The 21,858-nt window shown below is 56.2% G+C and overlaps 12 protein-coding genes across 12 annotated transcripts; 7 read left to right on the forward strand and 5 right to left on the reverse strand.

Moving 5' to 3' along the window:
- Positions 1 to 127: 127 nt before the first annotated feature.
- On the reverse strand, positions 128 to 681 carry MKK02DRAFT_16481 (SOH1-domain-containing protein; the record flags this gene model as incomplete). The annotated part of the gene is made up of 3 exons (XM_053085637.1): positions 128 to 251; positions 385 to 518; positions 568 to 681. The coding sequence occupies 3 exons, from the start codon at positions 679 to 681 to the stop codon at positions 128 to 130; spliced, it is 372 nt and encodes a 123-aa protein (XP_052944428.1).
- Positions 682 to 899: 218 nt separating this feature from the next.
- MKK02DRAFT_16497 (putative chromosome organization and biogenesis-related protein) lies at positions 900 to 2,523 on the forward strand (the record flags this gene model as incomplete). Its single annotated transcript, XM_053085645.1, has 4 exons — positions 900 to 1,282; positions 1,334 to 1,985; positions 2,042 to 2,150; positions 2,201 to 2,523. 4 exons carry the CDS (start codon positions 900 to 902, stop codon positions 2,521 to 2,523), a joined length of 1,467 nt encoding a protein of 488 aa, XP_052944429.1.
- Positions 2,524 to 2,828: 305 nt separating this feature from the next.
- Positions 2,829 to 3,322, reverse strand: MKK02DRAFT_37533 (uncharacterized protein; the record flags this gene model as incomplete). Its single annotated transcript, XM_053089689.1, has 2 exons — positions 2,829 to 2,993; positions 3,041 to 3,322. The coding sequence occupies 2 exons, from the start codon at positions 3,320 to 3,322 to the stop codon at positions 2,829 to 2,831; spliced, it is 447 nt and encodes a 148-aa protein (XP_052944430.1).
- A 938-nt stretch (positions 3,323 to 4,260) lies between these two features.
- MKK02DRAFT_37534 (uncharacterized protein) lies at positions 4,261 to 6,085 on the reverse strand (the record flags this gene model as incomplete). The annotated part of the gene is made up of 9 exons (XM_053089690.1): positions 4,261 to 4,390; positions 4,441 to 4,510; positions 4,567 to 4,592; positions 4,649 to 4,701; positions 4,752 to 4,960; positions 5,007 to 5,115; positions 5,163 to 5,446; positions 5,499 to 5,898; positions 5,954 to 6,085. The coding sequence occupies 9 exons, from the start codon at positions 6,083 to 6,085 to the stop codon at positions 4,261 to 4,263; spliced, it is 1,413 nt and encodes a 470-aa protein (XP_052944431.1).
- Positions 6,086 to 6,688: 603 nt separating this feature from the next.
- On the forward strand, positions 6,689 to 8,837 carry MKK02DRAFT_37535 (uncharacterized protein; the record flags this gene model as incomplete). Its single annotated transcript, XM_053089691.1, has 8 exons — positions 6,689 to 7,180; positions 7,227 to 7,667; positions 7,724 to 7,942; positions 8,000 to 8,131; positions 8,190 to 8,253; positions 8,312 to 8,437; positions 8,490 to 8,498; positions 8,569 to 8,837. The coding sequence occupies 8 exons, from the start codon at positions 6,689 to 6,691 to the stop codon at positions 8,835 to 8,837; spliced, it is 1,752 nt and encodes a 583-aa protein (XP_052944432.1).
- A 1,298-nt stretch (positions 8,838 to 10,135) lies between these two features.
- MKK02DRAFT_27827 (uncharacterized protein) lies at positions 10,136 to 10,782 on the forward strand (the record flags this gene model as incomplete). Its single annotated transcript, XM_053087408.1, has 3 exons — positions 10,136 to 10,374; positions 10,435 to 10,486; positions 10,540 to 10,782. The coding sequence occupies 3 exons, from the start codon at positions 10,136 to 10,138 to the stop codon at positions 10,780 to 10,782; spliced, it is 534 nt and encodes a 177-aa protein (XP_052944433.1).
- Positions 10,783 to 11,610: 828 nt separating this feature from the next.
- On the forward strand, positions 11,611 to 11,940 carry MKK02DRAFT_27828 (uncharacterized protein; the record flags this gene model as incomplete). Its single annotated transcript, XM_053087409.1, has 1 exon — positions 11,611 to 11,940. The coding sequence occupies one exon, from the start codon at positions 11,611 to 11,613 to the stop codon at positions 11,938 to 11,940; it is 330 nt and encodes a 109-aa protein (XP_052944434.1).
- A 1,332-nt stretch (positions 11,941 to 13,272) lies between these two features.
- Positions 13,273 to 14,082, forward strand: MKK02DRAFT_27829 (uncharacterized protein; the record flags this gene model as incomplete). Its single annotated transcript, XM_053087410.1, has 1 exon — positions 13,273 to 14,082. One exon carries the CDS (start codon positions 13,273 to 13,275, stop codon positions 14,080 to 14,082), a length of 810 nt encoding a protein of 269 aa, XP_052944435.1.
- A 794-nt stretch (positions 14,083 to 14,876) lies between these two features.
- Positions 14,877 to 16,187, reverse strand: MKK02DRAFT_27830 (uncharacterized protein; the record flags this gene model as incomplete). The annotated part of the gene is made up of 5 exons (XM_053087411.1): positions 14,877 to 15,035; positions 15,101 to 15,133; positions 15,225 to 15,401; positions 15,621 to 15,713; positions 15,738 to 16,187. 5 exons carry the CDS (start codon positions 16,185 to 16,187, stop codon positions 14,877 to 14,879), a joined length of 912 nt encoding a protein of 303 aa, XP_052944436.1.
- A 780-nt stretch (positions 16,188 to 16,967) lies between these two features.
- MKK02DRAFT_16668 (uncharacterized protein) lies at positions 16,968 to 17,762 on the forward strand (the record flags this gene model as incomplete). The annotated part of the gene is made up of 1 exon (XM_053085666.1): positions 16,968 to 17,762. A coding segment is annotated over one exon (795 nt), but the record flags the coding sequence as incomplete, so codon positions are not given.
- Positions 17,763 to 18,750: 988 nt separating this feature from the next.
- Positions 18,751 to 19,614, reverse strand: MKK02DRAFT_37539 (uncharacterized protein; the record flags this gene model as incomplete). Its single annotated transcript, XM_053089692.1, has 1 exon — positions 18,751 to 19,614. One exon carries the CDS (start codon positions 19,612 to 19,614, stop codon positions 18,751 to 18,753), a length of 864 nt encoding a protein of 287 aa, XP_052944438.1.
- Positions 19,615 to 19,773: 159 nt separating this feature from the next.
- On the forward strand, positions 19,774 to 20,774 carry MKK02DRAFT_37540 (uncharacterized protein; the record flags this gene model as incomplete). The annotated part of the gene is made up of 4 exons (XM_053089693.1): positions 19,774 to 19,821; positions 20,031 to 20,212; positions 20,256 to 20,339; positions 20,483 to 20,774. 4 exons carry the CDS (start codon positions 19,774 to 19,776, stop codon positions 20,772 to 20,774), a joined length of 606 nt encoding a protein of 201 aa, XP_052944439.1.
- Positions 20,775 to 21,858: the final 1,084 nt, after the last annotated feature.

Consider the following 21,858-nt stretch of genomic DNA (forward strand, 5'->3'; position numbering starts at 1 on the left):
CTTGAGTAATGGTCCACCATTTAGCAATTGAGGTTCTGGCTTGACTTCCTCGCTACCAGACGGTGGTTGCGCGACTCGCCTATCGGTCAGCACTTGGTCTTTCCCCAAAATCGGATCCAGGGGCTGCTCACCATGTCTCATGATGCCTGACACCGATACGCATGAGCTCCGCAACGAAGACCGGGTCTGATAGCCTTTCCCGGAATGATGCCTGTTGAAGCAGGGTCAGGTATACTAGGCAAGTGGGGTATCTGCTAGTGTCAGCTGAACTCACTTGGGCAACGAGTAGCCAGACAACACGCGGACTCCAGCTGTATGGCGGAGTCTGGAAGGGAGATAGGAGAGCCAACATTGCCTCGTGGACGCAAGGCGGAAGAGACTCACACGATGTACTTGACATACTCTGGTTTCCGCCAATACTCTAGGTATTTCAAGTAATTGAGGAACTCCGGCTGGTCATAGTACCCTTGTATTGATAATTCTCTGAGATACAGCGGATTTGCGAGACATTGGAGGAACTACTACCGTATCAGCGAGTGATATGGGTAGGGGAAGGAGGGGATTGACCTCTAATTCAGCTTGAAATTTGACGAGATTGGCTGTTCTTTCGGCCGAGCGTGGCAGAGGTACGGTTTCACCGTCCAGAGGCGGTAAGGGGAGTATGTGAGGGTGCTGCTGCATGGCTTGTATAGTGTCTATGCGTTAAGGACAGTTTGAAGTTGGAGGTGGAGGTCGGGCGGGCGAAGGCGGCTTTCCCACGGTCACTCTTACGGCAACCGTGCCTGGCTGGAAATTTCAACCAAGAAGTACTTGCTCAGAGGTCTACGGGTAGTATTTACACCCCATCTAACTACTCACTATAGCTATACAGCACAACCACAATGTCCGCAGACGATCCGATGTCCGCCTCAGCCGCTGCTGCGCCAGCTGCGGGTCCCTCCCGAACCCTTCCTATCAATCTCTTCACGCACCACTCTCCCGACTCCATCCCTTCCTCGACCTACCTCCTCCCGGCCTCATGGCGCCGCTTCCAGCTCTCTGAGCTGATCAACAAGGTCTTGCGCACGGATGCGGAAGTGGAGGCAAAGCCGGTCCCATTCGAATTTGTCATCGATGGAGAAGTCCTGCGGGGCAGTCTAGAGGCGTGGGTAAAGAAGTACAGACAGGGGGATGAGGAACGGGTGGTGGATGTGGAATATAGGCGGACATTGCGGGTCCCGCAGGAGGTGGCGAGGCGGGAAGTGGAGGACTGGGTCAGCGGCTTGAGTCTGGCACGACCCGGGTGAGTGGTCCATGAGGTCTAGACAAGAGGAGAGGAAAGCTGATTGAATAGCTACATTCTGTTGTCGTCTTACCTCTCCCATTTGCAGCTCATCCCCCTCGCCTCGTTCACCTCGCCCGCTCAGCCGCTCACTCTCAACCTCCCTTCTCTTCTCGGAGCCACGTGCTGCACCTACCTCTCGCCCTCATCAGTGTTATCCAACGTTCGCGTCGCCGCGGGTGGCGTCGACCGCCTCGTCCACATCTTCGAGATCCCATCTCTCGACCCCTCAGCCCCGTCCACTTCCGCACGCGAGGTATACTCCCTACACGGTCATACCGGACCCATCTCATCCGTCATCTCGGGCCGTGAAGGCAAAGACGTCGTCTCAGGAGCATGGGACGGCGCCGTCAACCTTTACGTCCTCCCCGAATTCGAACCTACCGAGCATCAATTGGAGGCTAACCCATCTACGTTCCTCCCGGGCCAGAAGAAACGGCGGAAGGCGAATCCGAGTGGCGTGAGCATAGTGGAGGGTCTGAATGATGGGGATGTGGGAGAGGGAGGATGGAGGAGGGGACCGGATACGGTCTTCAGGGGGCATAACGGCCGAGTGGGTGCGCTGGTATGGGATAAGAGAGATAAGGAGAAGGTGTGGAGTGCGGGTTGGGACGGGAGCGTCAGGGGTTGGGACTTGGAGATGGGCCAGGAGGGAGTTGTCAGGGTGAGTCCGGGCATTCGGCTCAGCTGGCTAAGAAAGTGCTAGGCTGACTAGGACAGCAAGGACCGATGGACAAATCAATACTGTGCATGGATCAGTGGGCTTCAACGGGTACGCTGGCGACGGGTGCGATGGACAGGACGATCTGTCTTTGGGATACAAGAGAGGGTAAGACTCGCTCTCATACCAATACATACCCGGATGAAGCTTACGAGTAGCCACATCGCTCATCTCCTTGACTATCCCGACCGCCTCTCCTGTCCCTTCCTTGACCTGTCATCCAACCTCCCAGTTCACCCTCGCCGCCGCCACCTACTCGGGCCATATCCAAATCTGGGATGTCCGATCACCCAAACATGCCATCTTTTCGGTATCGAAGGCGGCAACGCCGGCAGCTGGAGCGGGAGGGAAGAAGAGGGAGGTGACGAAGAATGGAAAGGTGTTGGGCGAGAGACTATTAGCGTTGGACTGGGATGGCGAGAGGGTCGTAGCGGGAGGGGAGGATGGAGAAGTGGGACTTTGGGATGCGCGGGGGGAGTAAGGGAGGACCGTAGGAAGCGTGGAGTGGGGCGATCCCGTGTCGACGCTGCTGATGCCAGCGAGCTGCTATGCAGCAATTCCGACGTTATGGAAAGTATGGATGAGAGGCGGAGGGTGGAGACGCAAGTATTGGGCTGGAGACGCTTGAACTTCACACCATACTCACATTTCTCATACCAACCAGTCAATTTCAAGATCCGACCGGGCACTTGAGACGACCCGCAGGAGAGCGGTGATGCGCGCACGCAGTCTTGCATACCTGGTATACATGCACATACTGCAGAGACTACGGTTTTCTACAGTATTCTACCACCCGGGCTTGATACAATCGGCAGGCCTGTTGTTCTTGTCGTGACAAACCACCCAGACCAAGTCCCCCTCCTCATAGCAGTCTGACAGGTAGTTGGTGCCTTGCTTGAATTCGAAAACCACATCCTCGCCAAGACCGATGGTTGTACCGTTGAGATGGCACTAGTCTTTCTCAGCTGGTGGACGATCAGAGATCAAGGTATGCTCACATCGACAGTGCCAACGGCCTGGTCAATCTCGACCGCAAACTTGGCTTCGAAGGGCGCACTGGCGTCGCCCCCGGGGCCCGACGGGCGGCGCCACGGATCTCCTTCGGCTGACTCGTACGGACCTGTCTGAGTACCGGACCATTGACGGCTTCCAGGGCCGTCCCTGCCTATGAAATTGACCGCACTGCCAGACTTGCTCCGGACCGATACGGTGTGTCCGCCGTAGGCCAGATCAGGAACGAGGCAAGCAAGGGCGGAGAGGAGTACAGCGAGGTGCAGCATTGTTCTGGAACGGCAATATGGAGAGCTTCTTGCTTGCTTGTTCAACGTGCAGATGTCTCGGGTATCTGTCAAGGAGAGTGGGAGTCTCAGCGACCGCGAGTCTTCTATATACCCGAGGTCAGACACAGTGATCTGCCGCCCGCGCGGGATGAAACTGTCTCCTGAAGGCTGGAGCTGAGGGGAACTCGGGAGAGCCGGAGGTGCATGCCAATGGGAGCGCAAGGAGGTGACGAGAATTAAGGAGGCTTCGGATACGCACACTGGGACGAAACGAGTCCGAGCCAGGGCCGGGAGAGATCTCAGAAAAGGAAAGGCGGGAGTGAGACGGTGAAGCGTTAAAGTGTTACTAGGCACAGCCGGGAGGCGTGTCGGTGGGGACCTGGTGAGGTACAAGCGCATACACCCTATTGAACGGATCGTTGAGGCACGCACTAGGCATCGTCCGGTCACACCGTTGGAGGGAATTCGGATGAATTTCCTGCAGTTGGCATCCCTGAAACACTTACGAGGATGCACTGTGCTGGTACGTGTCTGAGTAATTCAGCTGGGGCTCACGCGTGCAACGGAACCACGGACTGAATGATGCACTCACCATCACACGTGGATTGCGCTCGAGGGGACACTTGAAACGCGCCTGGCCACATACCCCATATATCAAACCAGGTAGCAATCAGGTGGCAACCCTTGGACGAGCGGGAATCGGGACCCGATTGCAGCAGCAGGGTTGGAACCCGCCGGTAGAGCAAATTGGGTTGCGCCCCGTAGCCTATAGTAGTCGTGCCAGTGAGGCATTCGACGCGCGAACGCGGGCCCCTATCTGATTCAATGAGACGGTCTATGTCCTCTAGAAACAGGGCGGAGGGTCTCGAGTCAAAAGTGACTATTTGCTACATCATGATCCAGCCAGGCACCTCCTATACCTGCCACAAACACCATGCTCACTTTCCATCCATATCCGATGTCTTCCCTCCCGCCTGAGTCCACGCTTCCCGCATCGTTTGCCGCTCCGTCTTGCGCCGCTGGTACACCACTGTGAGGACGAGTATGATTGCCCAGACTACCAGCCACCTGCGAGTAAGCTAAAGACCTGTCAAAGTGCGCTGGGAAGAAAAACTTACCCTAGATTGACTGCGAAGTTCTGAACAAGGTGGTTCTTGGTGTTGAAGATGATGAACTTGGATGCCTCAACTGATTTTGTCAGCACATGTATGACATTGAAAGGACAGTGTGAGAAGAAGACATACCGAGGTTCCAGATAGGCATGATGTATCTGAAGATGTGAGCTACGTCCTCTGAGCTGGACAAGCAGTAAGGGGTATGGCTCACCCGTATCCATAGAACGCAGCCATGTCTGCGATGTCGAGGAAAGCGACCGAGACCTGCTCGGTCAGCTTTGACCCAGCCAGCCGAGTCCTCACCAGACACTCACGTTCAGAATGACCCAGAACAGCAAGAAGAACGGGAAGAATAATGGCCCGAGCCACAAAAAGAGGGTCTCCATGACGTATCCGAGAGCAGACATGGTGACCCAGTTGGCCATCCAGTACACCACGAAGCCGCCCTTGCCTAGAGCGCGGTTGAAGGTGACGAGAAAGGCGAGGGAGACGAGTGAGTAGTGTAGTGAGAGCCAGAAGTAGCCTGGATATCAGCGCGCCGCTGAGCAGGAAGGGTACATCACACGCACCGAGGAAGGGGACGAGGAGCTTGACGGCGATCTCGGAACCGATAGTGAGTTTGTCTTTGATGGTAGGCAGGGCGAGCTGATTCCACAGCACCGAGATGAGGAAGGTGAACTGTCACGTCAGAAAGTGTCCTCATACACTTGCACGAGCCAACTCACAATGATGAGGTAGATAGTGCCGACGGTAGTCGCCGGGATACCTGCAAGCTGGTCAAACGGAGCCAGAACATACTGGCTGTACGCGAACGGCGACGGTAGGGCCCCGCTTGGCGCAGCGGCAAGGACAGCGGTGGCATTCCCGAGGGCAAGAACTTGATTGGCGAGGTTGGTCGCTGCGGTGCTGCCGCCCGAGGTGAGGACGGACAGGGCTATGCGGCGGACATATTGCTCTGTGCCGTAGAAATTGCGTGCTTCTTGAAAGACGAAGGTCATTGCGCCGCCGGCTGTTGCATCAGCTTATGCAGCACATTATTCTCCAAACATGCTACAACCCACGCGTCCATTGTGTCCCAGAGGTCAGAGCGTTCCAGACACCGCTAGTCGCATTGGCATTGACGACGACCACCGCCCAGACATCCTGATTCTGCACGCGCTCCATCGCGTAAGATAGCGGATCCCGCCCTTGCCCATCGGATGTCAACCGCATCGTCCGCACCACGTCGTTATTGGCGACGTACCACCCTAGATGAGGATCGGTCGAGTAGCTGTTGAGTGCGGCCGACTGTATTGCCGGTCCGAGGACCGCAGGATGGGCGACGGAGCCGTATGGAGACGCGGCAGAATCGAGGTCAAGAAGCTCAACCGAGAAGTGGTCTGCCCGATAGACCTGGGAGTAGTAGGACCCGAAGTAGATGGATAGGTAGAGGAACATGAAGACCGAGACGAGGCCGAGGATCTGGCGAATCAGCTGGAAGCCGCAGGAGGAACCGGGGAGGTAGGAAAGTACGTACCATGAAAACCATCTTGAACCACTGTTTCCGCTCCTTCTTGAGATGTGGCGAGAACAGACCATATCTGCCTTCCCCCGCTGGTGTCTCTTTGCTCGTGAATACCTCCTTGAGGCTGGGAGCATCCCGGAACATTGCTGCGGAGCTCGTCTCGCGCTTGGCACAGGCCGTGCAGGAAGGCTCTGCTTCTTCGAAGTACTAGCTGCTGTTGGAAGAATCTTAAAGGTTGACAGGTCGAGCGTGGTACAGAGAGAGGTGGAAAGTCGACTGGTCAACACTGTCTGTCAAAACGGCGCCGATCGGTCAGCGATAACACAGGTCAGATCAGGCCGATCTCCTGTAAGGCACTGGTTTTCGGCCGTAGTTCTGAAGGAACGCAGCCGCTCATGCCGCTCGGCACCCTCTCTGCTGCCCTTTCCGGCGCCGCTGTCTCGAGAGGTGGACGTAGTCAGCCACAAGACAGCAAGAGGAGAGACACCGGGTGGTCGTACGCGAGGTGGATCGCTGGATTCAGCCTAAATTTGTTGACATGACGTCATTCGGTCAGAAACTGCTCAGCTTCAAGATGATGTCGGCTTCATGCATCATGCATCGTTGACATGGTCCACAGAGTACGGCAAGACGCGGCACAGCGGAGGGTAAGAGAGAGAGTCCTGGCGATGGAGCTTGTATCGATTGACCATCAGTATCTACCGTATCTCTGTACGACTTGCTACTTTAACAATCGCGGAGGCAGAGATGTACACCTCCGATAGCGCCGCCTCGGCCAGTCAGATTGACCTCGGATTCCCCCTCCCACCCGGCCATGTCCCGTCGAACTCTACTCAGACATTCGCCTCACACCCCGCCCAGCGGTCAGTCTACCCAAGTGGAGGAGAAGGGGGCCGAGCATCCACATCCACGGCAGCTTCATCACATGCCTCGACGTCTACCGCCCAAGATCGGCCGAGGTCTGTCAATGGTTCCCAAACGCACGAACGGGACCGAGAGGACGTTGAGGAAGAGGAAGCGAGGACTCCAGAGAAAGCACCAGGGGGTGCGGTGGACAAGGCGGTGATGGCGAGTGCACTGGTACCAGCTGGTGCGGGTGTCGCTGCTGCTGCTCTCACGCAAGATAGGGGCGGACATGGCGAGCGGGGAGATGGCGAGATGGCCGAGAAGCTCGGCATAGAAGACAAGCACCACTTCTTCGCACCTCAGCTCAAAAGCCAACGGCGATCAGTCTACAAAGTCCGTTTCTTCTTGCTTAATGCAAGGGCTGGGGCTGACTATGCAGAAAATCTTCTTCATCTTCCTCGGCATCACTCTCTGGCTCTGGGCCTGCCTGTCCTTCTTTTGGGGATCGACCTACAAGCTCACGTCTGGTATCTCTAACCTCAACGTCCGCTTCGTCACCTTCGACACGGACTCGTCGGCCCTCCTGAACGCCCCAATTACCCAGCAGGCCAACTATCTCGCTTCTCTGCCCTCATCGGTAACGCATCTCGGCTGGGAGGTACGATCCGCCTCAAACTATCCCAATGGTCTCGCAGATGTACAGCGGGAGGTTCTGCAACAGGAGTGCTGGGCGTTTGTGGTGGTCAATGCGAACGCTACATCGGCGTGGCGGGCGGCGGTACGGAATGGGGATGGGAGCTATGATCCGAATGGCGCGATCGGGATCTACTATATGGGGGCAAGATTTTATCAGGTACAGTATCTGTATACCGAGAGCTTGGTGAGTAACTCAATCCGGTTATGCTCGATAGGGAAGTGGAGACGCTGACCTCCCAGATCAAAGAGGAACTTTCGAATCCCTTATCGACAGCCCGCGCGGAGGCTCTTCAAGCGTTCAATACTTACGCAGCCAACAACGCTGGAGCCATCGCCGCTGCTGCTCGATCACCACAGACCCTCGGCGTTGCGTTCGGATATAACATCTTTGATTTGCGGCCTATCCAGGACTGGGCATGGGCGGGCGCTGCGCCAATGGAGGCTAGCTTGATCTACTTCGTAAGTACCTCATGGGCCTCCGCCATACGGACCGAGGATGGTATGCTGATCCCGCAGGTCATCTTCGCCTTCACCGTCGTCTTCACCGGCGCCCAGATCCGAGCCAAGACGGGCATCGAAGACCGTCTGACTTTCCGCGCCAAGGTCACGCAGCGGGTATGCTGGCCGCTCTTCGCGTTCTTCTGGATCGTAAGTTCAACTTGTCGAGTCAGTCTTTTAGGTCGAGTGCTGCATGCTGACTTGATAGGCGCTCTGGCAGACCTTGGTAGTCCGGGCGTTCCAGGTCCCGCTGACTGACTATCTCGGCCGAGGTATGTCTCGTTCTGCATCGGATGGCAGGTGTAGGCGATGCAGACGCTGACGATATAGCTGCTTTCGTCACGCTCTGGGCGCTCAACTATGTCACTATCATTGCTGCCGGCTTCGCGCTGGAGACAATGCTGTGCCTCGTTGGCATCCCGTTCTTGCCTGTGTTCCTGATTCTTTGGATTATTTGTGAGTAATTTTTACCTCGCTCATGCACAAGGCAGATGCTGACGCACTTCAGTGAACATCAGTAAGCCGACATTTCTTCTGCCTTTTTATACGACGCATTCCCCTCCATCTATGCCAAGCTGACTTTTCAGCGTCCTCCTTCTACCCCCTCGAGATGCTCCCCCCATTCTACACCTGGCTCCGCTGGACCCCCTTCATCCACAACGTCGAAGCTTTCAAGATCATCGCCTACGGCACCAACCGTGTCTCACGTCTAGGATACCACTTTGGTATCCTGTTTGCGCTGATCGGTGTCGAGGCGCTTACTTTGCCGTTGGCGATGGTATTTGAAAGGTGGAGCTCGGATAAGAGCAAGCGAAGGGAGGTGTGGGACAAGCGGGAGAAGAAGGAAGGGGCATAGTTGCCACGACCTCGATAGGAAGACGTGTAGGCTTGCGAGAAGTCCTTTCCGGGACTATGTACTGTGTATATGCTGACACTGCCGTCACCATCGATGATTCATGCTACTTATGTGAGATCTTATGGTATCCTGATGCCACTAAAGTCATGACCTTAAGCTTGGGGGCGGTCTCCTCCGACTGCTCCGGATCGCAGTAGCCGGCTGGAAGATCGCCGTCCGAGCCGGGCAGTCCATAACGCTGATAAAACGATGCTGCCCGGGCATTACCGGCTCCGACCTGGGTGATAGGGTGAGAGATGCGAGCAGGGTATCTTCGTGTTTCTTGATTTATGGGGGGGGTTCTGTGGGATACACACGGGTGCGAGAAGGTGAGTCACCTCATGACACACCCCGGAAGCGCAAGTCGGCTGGAACCCACGAGATTGTCTCTTCACCAAACTCCTCTTGGTTCATGCTATACGGTGGAGCGGGTTTGCCCCTGCGATACTGTTAGGAATACGACGTCTCAGCGGGAGCGATCCCGGCAGCGAGGCTACTCGGAACCGAGCTCGGTACCGCGTAGGAACTCCTACACGGGACAGAGTAGGCGCACCTACAGTATAGAGAATGCGACGCCTGAGTGGCGAGATCCCATGCCGTACTGCAGGGGCTGTATGGCAGGTCAATGTGGCGGACCAAGTGTGGCAGTGCAAATGGACCATGGAGGCTATGTAGGAACTGTAGGAAGTCCTACATAGGAGTTGCTACATAGGAAGTCCTACAATAAGGATTGTAGGAACTCGTAGGAACTCGTAGGGACTCGTGTAGGAACTCGTAGGAACTTGTAGGAACTCGTAGGAACTCGTAGGGACTTGTAGGGACTCGTAGGAACTCGTAGGAACTTCTGTAGGAAGTTCAAGACTGGAATATATAAGGAGGTCATATCGAGTCAGATGCATCCCCAGTCTGCTCTTGAAAACTTAACAGATACTCATACCACGTACGTGCATCGTAAGTGCGCTACACGTGGTATATCACTGATCAGCTTACATCTCCCTTGTTATTGACTCGAATGAAAGGTACCACGCACACACAAATATCCTTCGTCCTGTACGCCCTGACTCGGAGTGACCCCTTTTCCTTGAGGGTGTGTCTCACGATACTGCCCGCAGCGTACACCCCTGATCCTGCTAGGGGGTAAAAGGCCTGTGACCGGCAACCTCATTTTCCCACTCGACATATCGTTGTCCAGCACGTTTCTTGCTACCAGCACTCAAGCTTCAAGTCTATCAGCAGTCTATCCGACGATACCAATTACGATGCTTTCCTTCGTCTCTTGCATCATACCGCTACTCCTGCTCGGCTCAGCCTCAGTCTTGGTTGAGTCTCACATCATTGGAGACGTAGCCATCTCACCCCAGTGGCTGAAGAACGGACCCCTGTTGTCCTTCGAGATCCCAGAAGGACCCGCGGGAGCTAAGGATGGCTCATATGCCAACGTGACGTTACAATACCGGGCGGCTGGAGGCGACGGCAAGCTCTGGAAACTGTACAGACCGTGAGCCGAGGATTTGCCCACTTCCGATCCCAAAGCATGGTCCGACGCGGGAGAGGCCAGATTCAATATCAATCTCGAGAACCCCGGCGTCGAAGACTTTGGGAACCCTTCAGTGAGTGGCACTGTCAGGTAGAAAATTCAAACCCTTAGCTGACTTTATTCCAGTGCCGCCTTGAGCGAGCCTCGGAGCAGATGGGGGCTAATAACATCTTCATGATCAAAGCCGCTCCCTCTTACTTGTACCCTTGCCACTTTGAGGACAAAAAAGAGAGAGATGCCGTCTGGGTGGTGTGTTCGGGGAATAACAAGCCGGCAACGTGTATCCCGTGGACCTCGGCGGAAACGAAGGCAGAGATGTTACTTGCGGTTGAGCTGCCTCCCCCGATCACTAAAATTCCTAAACTGTAACACTGTCTGTCTGTAGTGACCACATACCTAGCTCAAATCGCAAATATACCCATCTTGCCACTCACTCTCAATATGTGCGTGCTCAGTGATTCAGCTGGCATCTTTCTAGGTACCAATACCAATCAAAGACAGCACACACGTATAAAGTAATAGCCTTCCCCCTCTGGCCCCCAGCAGTGAGCATGGGGCAGACCCTTGCTTTATGACTCTTATGAGTGTGCATCAGGAAACTGGACGCTGCGTGTACCCCTGACACCTACCAGCATCTTCGTCGTTCGATCACACTCCTGTCTGCGAGTTGGCACTCCTCTCCCCCGCTGGTTTCCTCAAACGACAGCTATCTGTTTACTGGAGGGAGCGAGGGGCAGCTTGGCCATGGGAGCTCAGGAGGCAGTCAAAAAAAAGTGTAGATGAGTACAAGTCGAGACTTTTCTGGCGACAGCTCCCTTGTTGATCGTGTGATAAGGGAGACTCGCGCAAGTTTGAGGGCCCCACCCCTGATCGCCAGCCAAGGGGGCTCAAACCCCCAGATTGGTGGAGCAGAAGGGACGGTGGCTCGAAGCAATGCGGACTCCAGGCGTGTCTGATCCCTGTCTCACCTTTGAAATGCCGGATAGGGAGGCCATACCCCTTACAGGAGAGAAACGAGCGGGCCAAGTTGACTCAACTCCTTTGTTCTGCGCTGTGATCCAATCGCTATATAAGCTAGGACAGCACTCACCCTAAAATGCCAGATCTTGCATATCAACAACATCCGACAGCAGACTTATTCAAAGCCCAGCCACAGAACAGACGCTACATCGGACTCCCTATTACATCTATCACACCATGCTCTCCTCCGTGATCTTCCTCTCACTTATCGCTGCTCCTGCCCTTATTTCCGCTAAGGGCTTGATCACCATTACCATGAAGCCGCAAGGTGACAGGCCATTCGAATCTCACCTCGAGATTGGCGGCAAAGGTCTTTGGGGCGTCCCGAAACATAAACTCATTTTCGAGGTGGTCGGCAAGAAATCCTTCCTGCTCGCTGAAGCGGACAACGACAAAAGGCCATCGGACGGGAGCTGGTTGGCGGGTGAAGGCTCCTTCGACGTCCATGCAGACGGTAGTCAAGTGACACGGGTACGTATCGCATGTTCAACCCCCATTGACCTCTGAAGGCTTTGCAGCCCGAGCTAAGGATTGTTGGCTTGAATGGGTCCACGGTAGAGCGTAAACAAACAAGGCGTCGCGTTACTCCCATCCATTGGGACAGTGGAGGAGTCGCGACCGGTCGCGACTCGGTCGCGACCCGTATAGACCGGTAGCGACCGGTATATACTCGTACCTACTCGCGGCGACCGGTAGCTATCGGTAGCGACCGATAGCGACTGGTAGCGACCGGTAGCGACCGATAGCGACTGGTAGCGACTGAGTAGCGACTCGTAGCGACTCAAGTTGATAGCCAGTAGCTAGGACCCCAGTCAGCACTATATAAGGAGCAGTAGTCAAGCCCTATGCATCCCCAGTCTGCTCTTGAGAAATTAACAGATTAGAAGTCTGAAACCCACACCACCAGTCACAGCAGACCCACCTTAATCGACCTCCCCCTCCAACACTCGAAGACATGTCAGAGTCCTTCAAGTCTGGAGATAAGACGTTGCTATCAGCTGTACCGAAGCTAGTAAGCACATCGCAGTTCACTACATGGCGTTTAGCCTTCCAGACCTATGCCCTTGCGACTGGGTGTAGGGGTATCCTGGATGGTACCATCGTCGAGCCCGGTCTAGTCGACATCACCCCCATTCTAGCTGCTGGTCAGCCAGAGTATGTAGCACCAAGGACGCTTGGCACACAGGATTCGACTACCGGTACCGCCGATCAGACAGAGGCTGCTATAGCAGCAGGTCAACAGATCATTGACCAAGCCAGACAGAGTCATGAACTCTTGGTACGGAACTACCAAGCGGCATTGATGGAAGCGGCGAGGCGCCTCCTTCCCGCCGGCACTATACCACCTTCCACGTTCGTCGGGGACGTTACCAAGAAGGATTGGGAGGATTGGGCCAAGAAGGAGGCCCATATGCAAGGCGCACTTCGCGGTACGGTATCCACAGGCGTCCTTGTCGATATTAAGGACTTGACCACAGCGAAGGCTATGTGGGATTTGCTGCACGCAACTCATCCCATCAATACCGCCGAGAATAGGGCCTCGATAAGGCGCGATCTCTCCATGGTCGTGCTCACGGACACGAGCCCAAAGGGGATGGAGAAGCATCTCGAACGCTTCGATAGCATCATCCTTCGGTCACAGGAGGCCGGCAATCCGATTGCACCGGCCGTCCGCGCACAGATGTTCGCGGATACGCTGCCGCAGCAGCTCGAGTCACTCAGAACCCTCTGGGGGATCAACTCGCCACTCCTTACAGAGTTGACAGCATGGCCGACGATGCTTAGGCTGTACAACGAGGAGATCGTCGTCGCCGTAGGAACGGCACGAACAACACTGCTATGGCCATCACGAATGGTGGAAAGCAGAAGAAGTTTGGCTCCAAAGGAGGCCAAAAGAAGGGCAAAGACCAAAAAGGGTCTGGTGCTCAGCAGGGTCAGCAAGGTCAGAAAGAAACCCGGACCGGCTATAACTGCGACAAGGTCGGACACCTTGCCGCTAAGTGTCGCGCTCCCAAACGGGAAAGGAACAGCGGTTCCAAAGACGGCGATCAGAACTCGTCAGGTTCGTCAACGAACTACGAGGCCATGGCGACGACCAGGATCACTCCGACATTGAGTCGTAAGTGGATGTGGGATGAGGATTACTATCGGCCTAGTCGGCGCGTAGCTCCTGAGATCCCCACCCCTAGTCTCTCTCCACCTGTCGAGGAGGAGAAAGCTCAAGTTGAGCTTGCGGTGTCCACTGCAGAGGAAGGGGAAGTGAGTTTACCCGACTCTCGGGGATGGCTCGTCGATAGTGGAGCCAATAACCACCTCACCCCCTCCCGCAATCTACTGTCCAACATCAGACAGTGTGATCCACCCGTCGATTTCGGTACGGCGTCATCTAAGAGCAGGATGACCGCCCGGGGAATGGGTCAAGCAACAATCGAGCTTGACAACGGTCAAATGGCCACACTATTCCCCGTATATCTCGTACCGAACGCTAGACTGAATCTCCTTTCAGTCAGCTCAGCGACGGCGAAAGGGTGGCAAATCAGTTTGTCAGACACCATGGGTCAGCTATTCAAGGGCCATCGGCGTCTTACATTCTCCCGGATCGAAAACCACTGGTACATTCCCCCGTACCTTGTGAGGCATGAGCACTAGCAGCCACAGGGCCAACATCCGGGATGATAAGGTCTAAGCTCGAGGAGGAGCATAGACGGCTCGGCCACATCGGCCGGACTAAACTGGAAGAGCTTGCCAAGGCCCGTCAGCTCCAGTATCCTTGGGAGGAGCTCAAGGAGGACAACTTCAAGTCCTCAGACTGCCCAACTTGCCAAAGTTGGAAAGCAGTTCGTCCTCCAAAGGACAATGCACCCAAGCACCCCCTGTCGCAGGGTATGCTGTTGCACGTCGACATCGCCGGTCCTTTCGATCCGTCCAGGCGTCTGAATAGATGGTTAGTAGTCATCATTGACGATCACTCGGATGCGATCGAGGTCGTACCCACCCGTCACAAGTCCGAGGCCTTCAACGTGCTCCGGGATACAGCTACACGCTGGGGGCGCCAATTCGGTAATGACGTTCGTGTCATTCGGTCGGACGGTGATTCAGTATTTCAGAGCGAGGCAGCCAACCTCTGGTACAAGCGCGAGGGCATTAGACATCATGTCACCCCTCGCTACACCGCCGAACTCAACGGGAAGGCGGAGCGCACGATCCGGACCATAAAAGATGGAATCCGAGCCATGCTCGGTGGATCCAGTCTTGGTCATCAGTACTTCGACTATGCGGCGCAGTGTTACCGTAGGGAATGCCACACTCAAATAGCCACTTTTATATAGCCGTTTATAGTTCCGCTTTTCACTTTCGTAGTTAGGTTAGTCAGCGTAGCGTAGCTTTCTCTCTTCTTTATCTCGCTCTCTCAGTATTGTCGCTAGTATCTCTATGCACTTAGACTAGTCCTGGTACCTCCCTCGCCCAGTCACCCCCCTCCCGTGACACATGGGTTTGGCGATAAAGAGGACGTCCGAGCCGGTAGAGGATCCGGCGTCGGAGCCAGCACTAGAGAGGATAGCCGAGTTGGCGGAAGATGGAGGGGGAGGGGGCGGCGGCATCTATACGTCAGCGATGCTCGCACCAAAGGGAGAAACCTCAGACTGAGTCGAATGGGAAGACTCACCCTCCCATCACCACCATCGGCGCCGCCCTTGCGCTATCACCGTAGCCGTCTGCAACGTCGTCTCCTGCATCTCCTTCAAGTTCTCCCACTCAAAATCCGCATCCTTCTTCATCTCCGCCCAGACCCTCAGTCTCTCCTGGGTGGTTGCGTTGAGCGACAACGCGAAGAGGGAGCAAGTGGATGCGTTGTCCGGGAAGCCCGACCTGCAGGTAAGGCGGAGGTGGTTCCAAGCGAGGATGTGATTGGCCGCGGTTGTGTCACGGGAGGGGGGTGACTGGGCGAGGGAGGTACCAGGACTAGTCTAAGTGCATAGAGATACTAGCGACAATACTGAGAGAGCGAGATAAAGAAGAGAGAAAGCTACGCTACGCTGACTAACCTAACTACGAAAGTGAAAAGCGGAACTATAAACGGCTATATAAAAGTGGCTATTTGAGTGTGGCATTCCCTACGGTAACAGAGTTGCGGAGCCCTGACGACACTTGAGAAGCGCCTCCCTCCTGTCCTTCCCCTGCCTGACCACTCCAAAGTACGCCATAAACTCCTCTTTGTACCCCTCCCAGGTCCCCTCGTCCCCCACAGTCTCCACCCAGACGTCATGCCACTCCAGCGCCTTCCCTGTCAACTTCATCCTCACCTTGAACGGCATCTTGTTCTTCCGCTCTGGTTTGGCCTCGTACCACTCGCGGTTGAGTCCGTTGATGTCAGCCTGGAACGTCTTGAGGAAACCCTCAGCCGCCTGTTTATCCGTCCCGTCAAACTTGGTATCGGGGAACTTGGGATCCTCATATCTGAGGGGCGGCTCTGACGCAGGCTGCAACGAGGGCGAGACCGATGGCGCCAGCGGAAGGGACGGCGAGGGCCACGGGATGGGCGGGAGCGGCCTATTGGCCGAGACGGAGGGCTGGGAGCGATTGGGGGTCGGAAGGGAGGAGTAGGACCACGAGCCGGGATGAGCGGGGGCGATGGCGACCGACGCGGAGCGGTGGGCGTTGGGGTGGGTGGAGAGATTGACGGGGGGAGGAGGGAGGGAGGTTCCGAGGTCGGTGAGGTCGAGGAGGTGGGAGAAGGGGTTGGGGTGAGACATGATGATAAGGTTTTTTCGGGTGATAAGGTGGGTGGGTGGGGTTCCGGGTCGCTAGTGCGTCTACCGGGGTCGTTTTCGGGGGCAAAGAGAGCCGGGGTACGTCGATTTGCCGCTCTTCTGTCACGGGGGACGGGAGTGGGACGTGCCAGAGCTAGTCTAATGCAACCACCCAGGAGAGACTGAGGGTCTGGACGGAGATGAAGAAGGATGCGGATTTTGAGTGGGAGAACTTGAAGGAGATGCAGGAGACGACGTTGCAGGCGGCTAGGGTAAATTTTGCGGCGCTGTACGGGACGGGCGGGGGAGTCAGGGGAAACAGAGCGACGGTTGGAGAGGGGACGAAGAAGGGCGAGCAGGGCGGAAAGAGTCAAGGAGCAGTCGGCGAGGAAGGGACGGCCAGCTCGGGGAAAGATTAGGTCTGCGGAGCATGCAATGCACACCTCTGTAGACCGAAATTTCCCTGAATCACTGTGCTCTCCCGGCCCCGTCCGCATCTCGGCGATGGCTATCTCTCCTTCTTCCTTTCCCAGTTCCGAAATGTTCACTATCTCCGTCGTGGCCCTTGAAGCTGGCTCAGCGCTGGTGGACAGTGGTTGCTCGGAGACTTTGGTCTCTCCTTCCTTTGCCTCGACTCTGCGTGTACCGCTTGTTTGCCTTCCCATTCCCCAACCTCTTCTCCTGGCCGACGGGCAGCTGGCCGACCAAAAGATCACCCACTCTGTCTCTCTTTCTCTTTCTCATCCGGAATCGGGGTTGAAGTGGACGGTGGAGGCGTTGGTAATGCCGGGTTGCGCTTTTGACATTATCCTGGGTCTGCCTTGGATACGCTCATACAGTAAAGTACTCGACTGGAGTTCTCTCACCATTCGTCGCCGCCAGGGCAAGCGTCGCCAACGGCGGCAACATCCTGGGCCCGCACACCAACCGCTTCCAACCTCTCTCTCCCCACCACCAGCCCCTCCGCCCGACACCTCCAATCTCTCTCCCACTCCTCCCGTCCAACTACCTACTCCGATCCACTCGTGCGCAGCCACGGTCGAACAGGCGGATGACTTAGACTCCCCTGTCGAGGCCTTACCATACGAGCCGGACCCACCAGACTACATCGAGAACGTCGTGAAAAAGATAGTGCCGCCGGAGTACCACGACCTCCTCGCCGTCTTCTCCAAATCTGGCGCAGAGACACCGCCCGCGTCCAGAGGCGTCCTCGACCACAAAATAGAGGTCCTCCCAGGTACCCGGCCGTTTTCGGAACGCATTCGTCGGATGTCGTCGGAGAAGCTGGCGGTGCTGGACGCCTGGGTGGAGGAGAAGTTACGGCTGGGGCAGATCGAGCCGTCAACCTCGCCCTGGGCTCACAACCCCACCTTCAAGCGGGAAGCGGACGACCGTATACGTGTCTGCATCGATCTGCGGGGGGTCAATCTGGTAACGGTGAAGAACAAGACGCCGCTTCCGCTGGCGGAGGAGTCGTTCAGTCTGATGGCAGAGGGGGACATGTTCACCTCCATCGACCTACGTTCCTCCTTCAACCAGGTTCTCATGGTGGAGATTTCCAGGGAGAAGGCGGCCTTTATGACCAGGCACGGGCTTTACCAGCCAAAGGTAATGCCATTCGGATTGACTAATGGCCCAGCCACCATGCAGACCATCGTCAACCACGCTCTACGCGGACTCGCCGACCGGATTTGCGTCAATTTCATCGACGACATCAGCATCTTCTCTCGGCCAAGCGACGGCTACGAGGGACACGTTGCCAACGTCCGGGCAATACTCCAGGCCCTCATCGACGCCAACCTGTTCATCAAGGCGGAGAAGTGCACGTTCCACACGCGCTCGGTCAAATTCCTCGGCCACATCATTTCGCCAGAGGGGATCACCATGGATCCGGAGCGCGTCTGCGCCGTGCGGGACTACCCATTACCAGCCAGCACCAAGGACGTCCAGAAGTTCTTGGGGTTTGTGGGTGCGTACCGCAGATTCGTTAACAACTTTGCAGATATGGCCAAGCCCCTCACCGCCTTGGACACTAAGGTAGCCAAGTCGGTGGCGTTTTCTGTCCCTCCGACAGCTCGAGCGGCATTCCAGAGGCTCAAGGACGCCTTCAACGCCACCTTCACTCTCCACCATTTCAGACCTCACCTCAACACCGTCCTCGAGACGGACTCGTCTGGCTTTGCCATCGCCGCCATACTCTCGCAGGACCATCCGGACGGCCGCCGGCCGGTGGCCTTCTGGTCTCGTCAGCTGACTCCTGCAGAAATCAACTATGACATCAGGGAGAAGGAGCTTTGCGCCGTGGTCCACGCGGTGCGGTTCTGGGCGCCAGTCCTAGAAGGTTGCGAGAACCCATTCACCATCTACAGTGACCACCAGTCCCTCTCGCACTTTCGGACGTCGCGCCCCCTCACACCTCGACAAGGACTCTGGTCTCAGGAGCTCAACTCGTTCGCATACTCAATCCAGTACCGTCCAGCACGTCACAACTGCGAGGCGGACGCCCTAAGCCGTCAGCCGGACTGGGAGACCGCTCATCGCCTGGCTCCTCCGGTCACTGAGCCAATCATCCGCCCCGTCTCGGTACTTCCTGCCTGTCACAGGAAGAGGCGACGAGGATGAGGGATGACTGCGCGGCGATAGTAAAACAACAAAGCTTGCACTTGAGCAACGCCTCGTTTGCCTGCGCCGCCGTGTTGACCTCCCCCCATGCCTTCATAAAGACCCTCTCAAACTCCTTGAAACGCAAGTCCCGCCTCTGCAAGTCACCAGACCACCGCTTGAACCACGACTGCGCATCCCCCGTCAGGCACTGCCCCGCCCGATACACCAGCGTACACTCCTCTCCCGGGAACTGGGCATACTCCCGCGCATTGACCATCAGGTCGTAAGCGAAGACCTGGACAAACGCCTCGGCGAGTTTCTGGTTGGTGCCGTCAAAGGGGGCGGGCGTCTGAATGGCGTGGTAGCGCGGGTGCGGGGTGACCGACCGGTAGACCTGCGGGGCGGCGGGGAGGGGTCCGAGGTAGTCGTCGTAGACGGGACGGGAGAGGGGATGACCGACAGGAGGGTGAGGTAGGCCCGGAGGCGGGTTGGGGTGGAGGAAGGGAGAAGCGAGGGGCGTGGGACCCGAGTAGACCGAGGTGGGACGGGGTGGGATGGGAGGAGGTCGAGCGATGAAGGTACCGGCTAACTGGCCAGTCATCTCAACCAACATCTTGATCTCAGAAGGAGAGCGGTCCAGCTGAGCACGAGGGAGAGGGCGGTGGTAAGAAGCTTGGGTATCAAAAGAAGGCGAGGCAGAGGTGGAGTAAAAGGTCTCATGAGGAGAGACCGGGGAGGTGGGGTAGGGCCCGGGAGGGGGGGACACGTAGTCCTCCCAGGGGTTGTGAGAGATGTCCATGTTGGGCATGGGAGGAGTAAAAGACATTTTGGAGGATTGGGTGGATGGGTTTGATAGATGAGGAGGGGTAGGAGGGTGTACGGGGCGTTTGACTTGCCTAGGAACGTGGAGAACTGAGGAGTGTGTCTCTACGCCTGAGCGAAGGATGGGCATTCGTATCGGGGGCAGTTGAGACGGTCCGCTTTTATGTCACAGGAAGAGGCGACGAGGATGAGGGATGACTGCGCGGCGATAGTACTAAGGTACATGAAATGCTAATGAGGATATATAAAAGCGGATGAGGGAAGAAGAGATGTGGCCAGCGATGTGAAAAGCAGTCGCGGTCAGGGATCAGGGTTCCGGGGTTTGGGGGTTATACAAAGTAAATATAAAAGGCCGTGCGTGTGGCATTCCCTTGTCCAGGTGACAATAGTGTGGTCTTGTGCACAAGCTAATGACATCAGCAATTTGTGTTGGGTCTCAAGCTCCTCCAGTCCTTCCTCGTTCACCGCCCAACCTCGCAATACGCCACATGGTCTATTACTTGTACTGGGTCCGGTGTCAACGTCGCCGATCACTTACCGGGTCTGGAGGCGCTCCAAGGCGGTGTCGAAGGTATCGACAACGGAGCGCCGCCTATTCATCCGTGAGTCGTTCCTGTGCTTCAATCGTATCCGCTGATTTGTCAGTAAGAGCACCCATGGTGATATATTCTTCAAGGCTGATGTCCCTAAGGGGGAGATCGAGGCGGCCAAGACGGCGGGGGAAAATATGTGAGTATATATTCCCCTAATCCCTTTCCACACCCGTGCTGCCTCCTTGATCTACACCCTCCTCCCTCGATCATACGCTATCCCTCTTCTATCTTGTCCTCCCACCATTCCTACATCTCGCTAGCACCCCGCTGACGAATCAGAACCTTCCCGAATGTCTACGACGCCAGGGGCCGCACTAGTCTCAACGGTTCGCCCCTCCTCACCAACCGCGCGCTCATTCAAAATGGGCCCGACGTCGCTGTGGTCTTTTCCGCTAAGGTCTGGAAGGGGGATGGTATTACTCCGTTCAACGGCGGAAGAGCTCACCGCGGTGGTAACCCCGAGGGCTGGAGCGTGTCGTACGGCCTTATTTCTCTCTTCCTGATCGGAAACTCAGCAGGTGGCGGTGCGTCCGAGGCGGTGGTTACTCCCAAGAAGCACAAGGCAATTTAGTAGTAATGGCTACAGTAGACAGCTCTTGAGCTAGGGATTGGTTAATGCATCGTGTGACCCTATTTGATACTTCCCATTGACGATGACGTGTTAACCACCTGACCACTGCGGACGTCTTGGCTTCGGACGGCCGCTACTGGATAAACAAACAAGGCGTCGCGTTACTCCCATCCATTGGGACAGTGGAGGAGTCGCGACCGGTCGCGACTCGGTCGCGGTCGCGACCCGTATAGACCGGTAGCGACCGGTATATACTCGTACCTACTCGCGGCGACCGGTAGCTATCGGTAGCGACCGATAGCGACTGGTAGCGACCGGTAGCGACCGGTCGCGACTCGTAGCGACTCAAATAGATAGCCAGTAGCTAGGACCCCAGTCAGCACTATATAAGGAGCAGTAGTCAAGCCCTATGCATCCCCAGTCTGCTCTTGAAAACTTAACAAGGATTAAGGCTGACTCCTCCTAGTGTCATCTGGAGGGAGAGCTGCCGAATGTCCCAGAGACCTCAACCGTGTCGTGGGTTCTGGATGTCGAATCCAGACCGACGGCACCTGGCACCATTCGGGCTTGCGACACGGCAACTTTCTACCTTGCTTGTGACCAGGATCCTGTGGGCTTCGCCACATACTGCACTGAAGCGTAGGTGAGATCAAGATAGAAGGCGGTCTGAGCTACAGCTTGGAGAGATTCTGCTGTAGATGAGGTAGAGGCATCCATAGAAGAGGATGGAGCGATCATGTACAATCACAGAAGCACTGGACCATACAGATCACCGCTTCCCTATGAAGCCCACTGATTATTTCCATCGCAATCGGCCCAGCCAGACCACTCCTATGTCCCTAACACACTTTCAAACCCCATTCTACGTGTTTGCTTCTATATACATTCTACTTGACACCGTAGCGCATCGGAGTCTCAGCAGTCTTTCTTCCAACATCATCCGAGGATCCATCCTCAGCGCCTTGGCAGAAGCGCTTGCAGGCCTACTCCGACGCCTCATCCTCCTCCTCGTCCGAGCCCCAGCGCGAGGTCTCCGAGTCTGAGCAAGATCATCAGATCGAGTGTCACTATGAGAGGTATGAGG

This window comes from Dioszegia hungarica, assembly GCF_025882075.1.
Source record: "Dioszegia hungarica strain PDD-24b-2 chromosome Unknown MKK02contig_11, whole genome shotgun sequence".
Lineage (NCBI taxonomy): Eukaryota > Fungi > Basidiomycota > Tremellomycetes > Tremellales > Bulleribasidiaceae > Dioszegia > Dioszegia hungarica.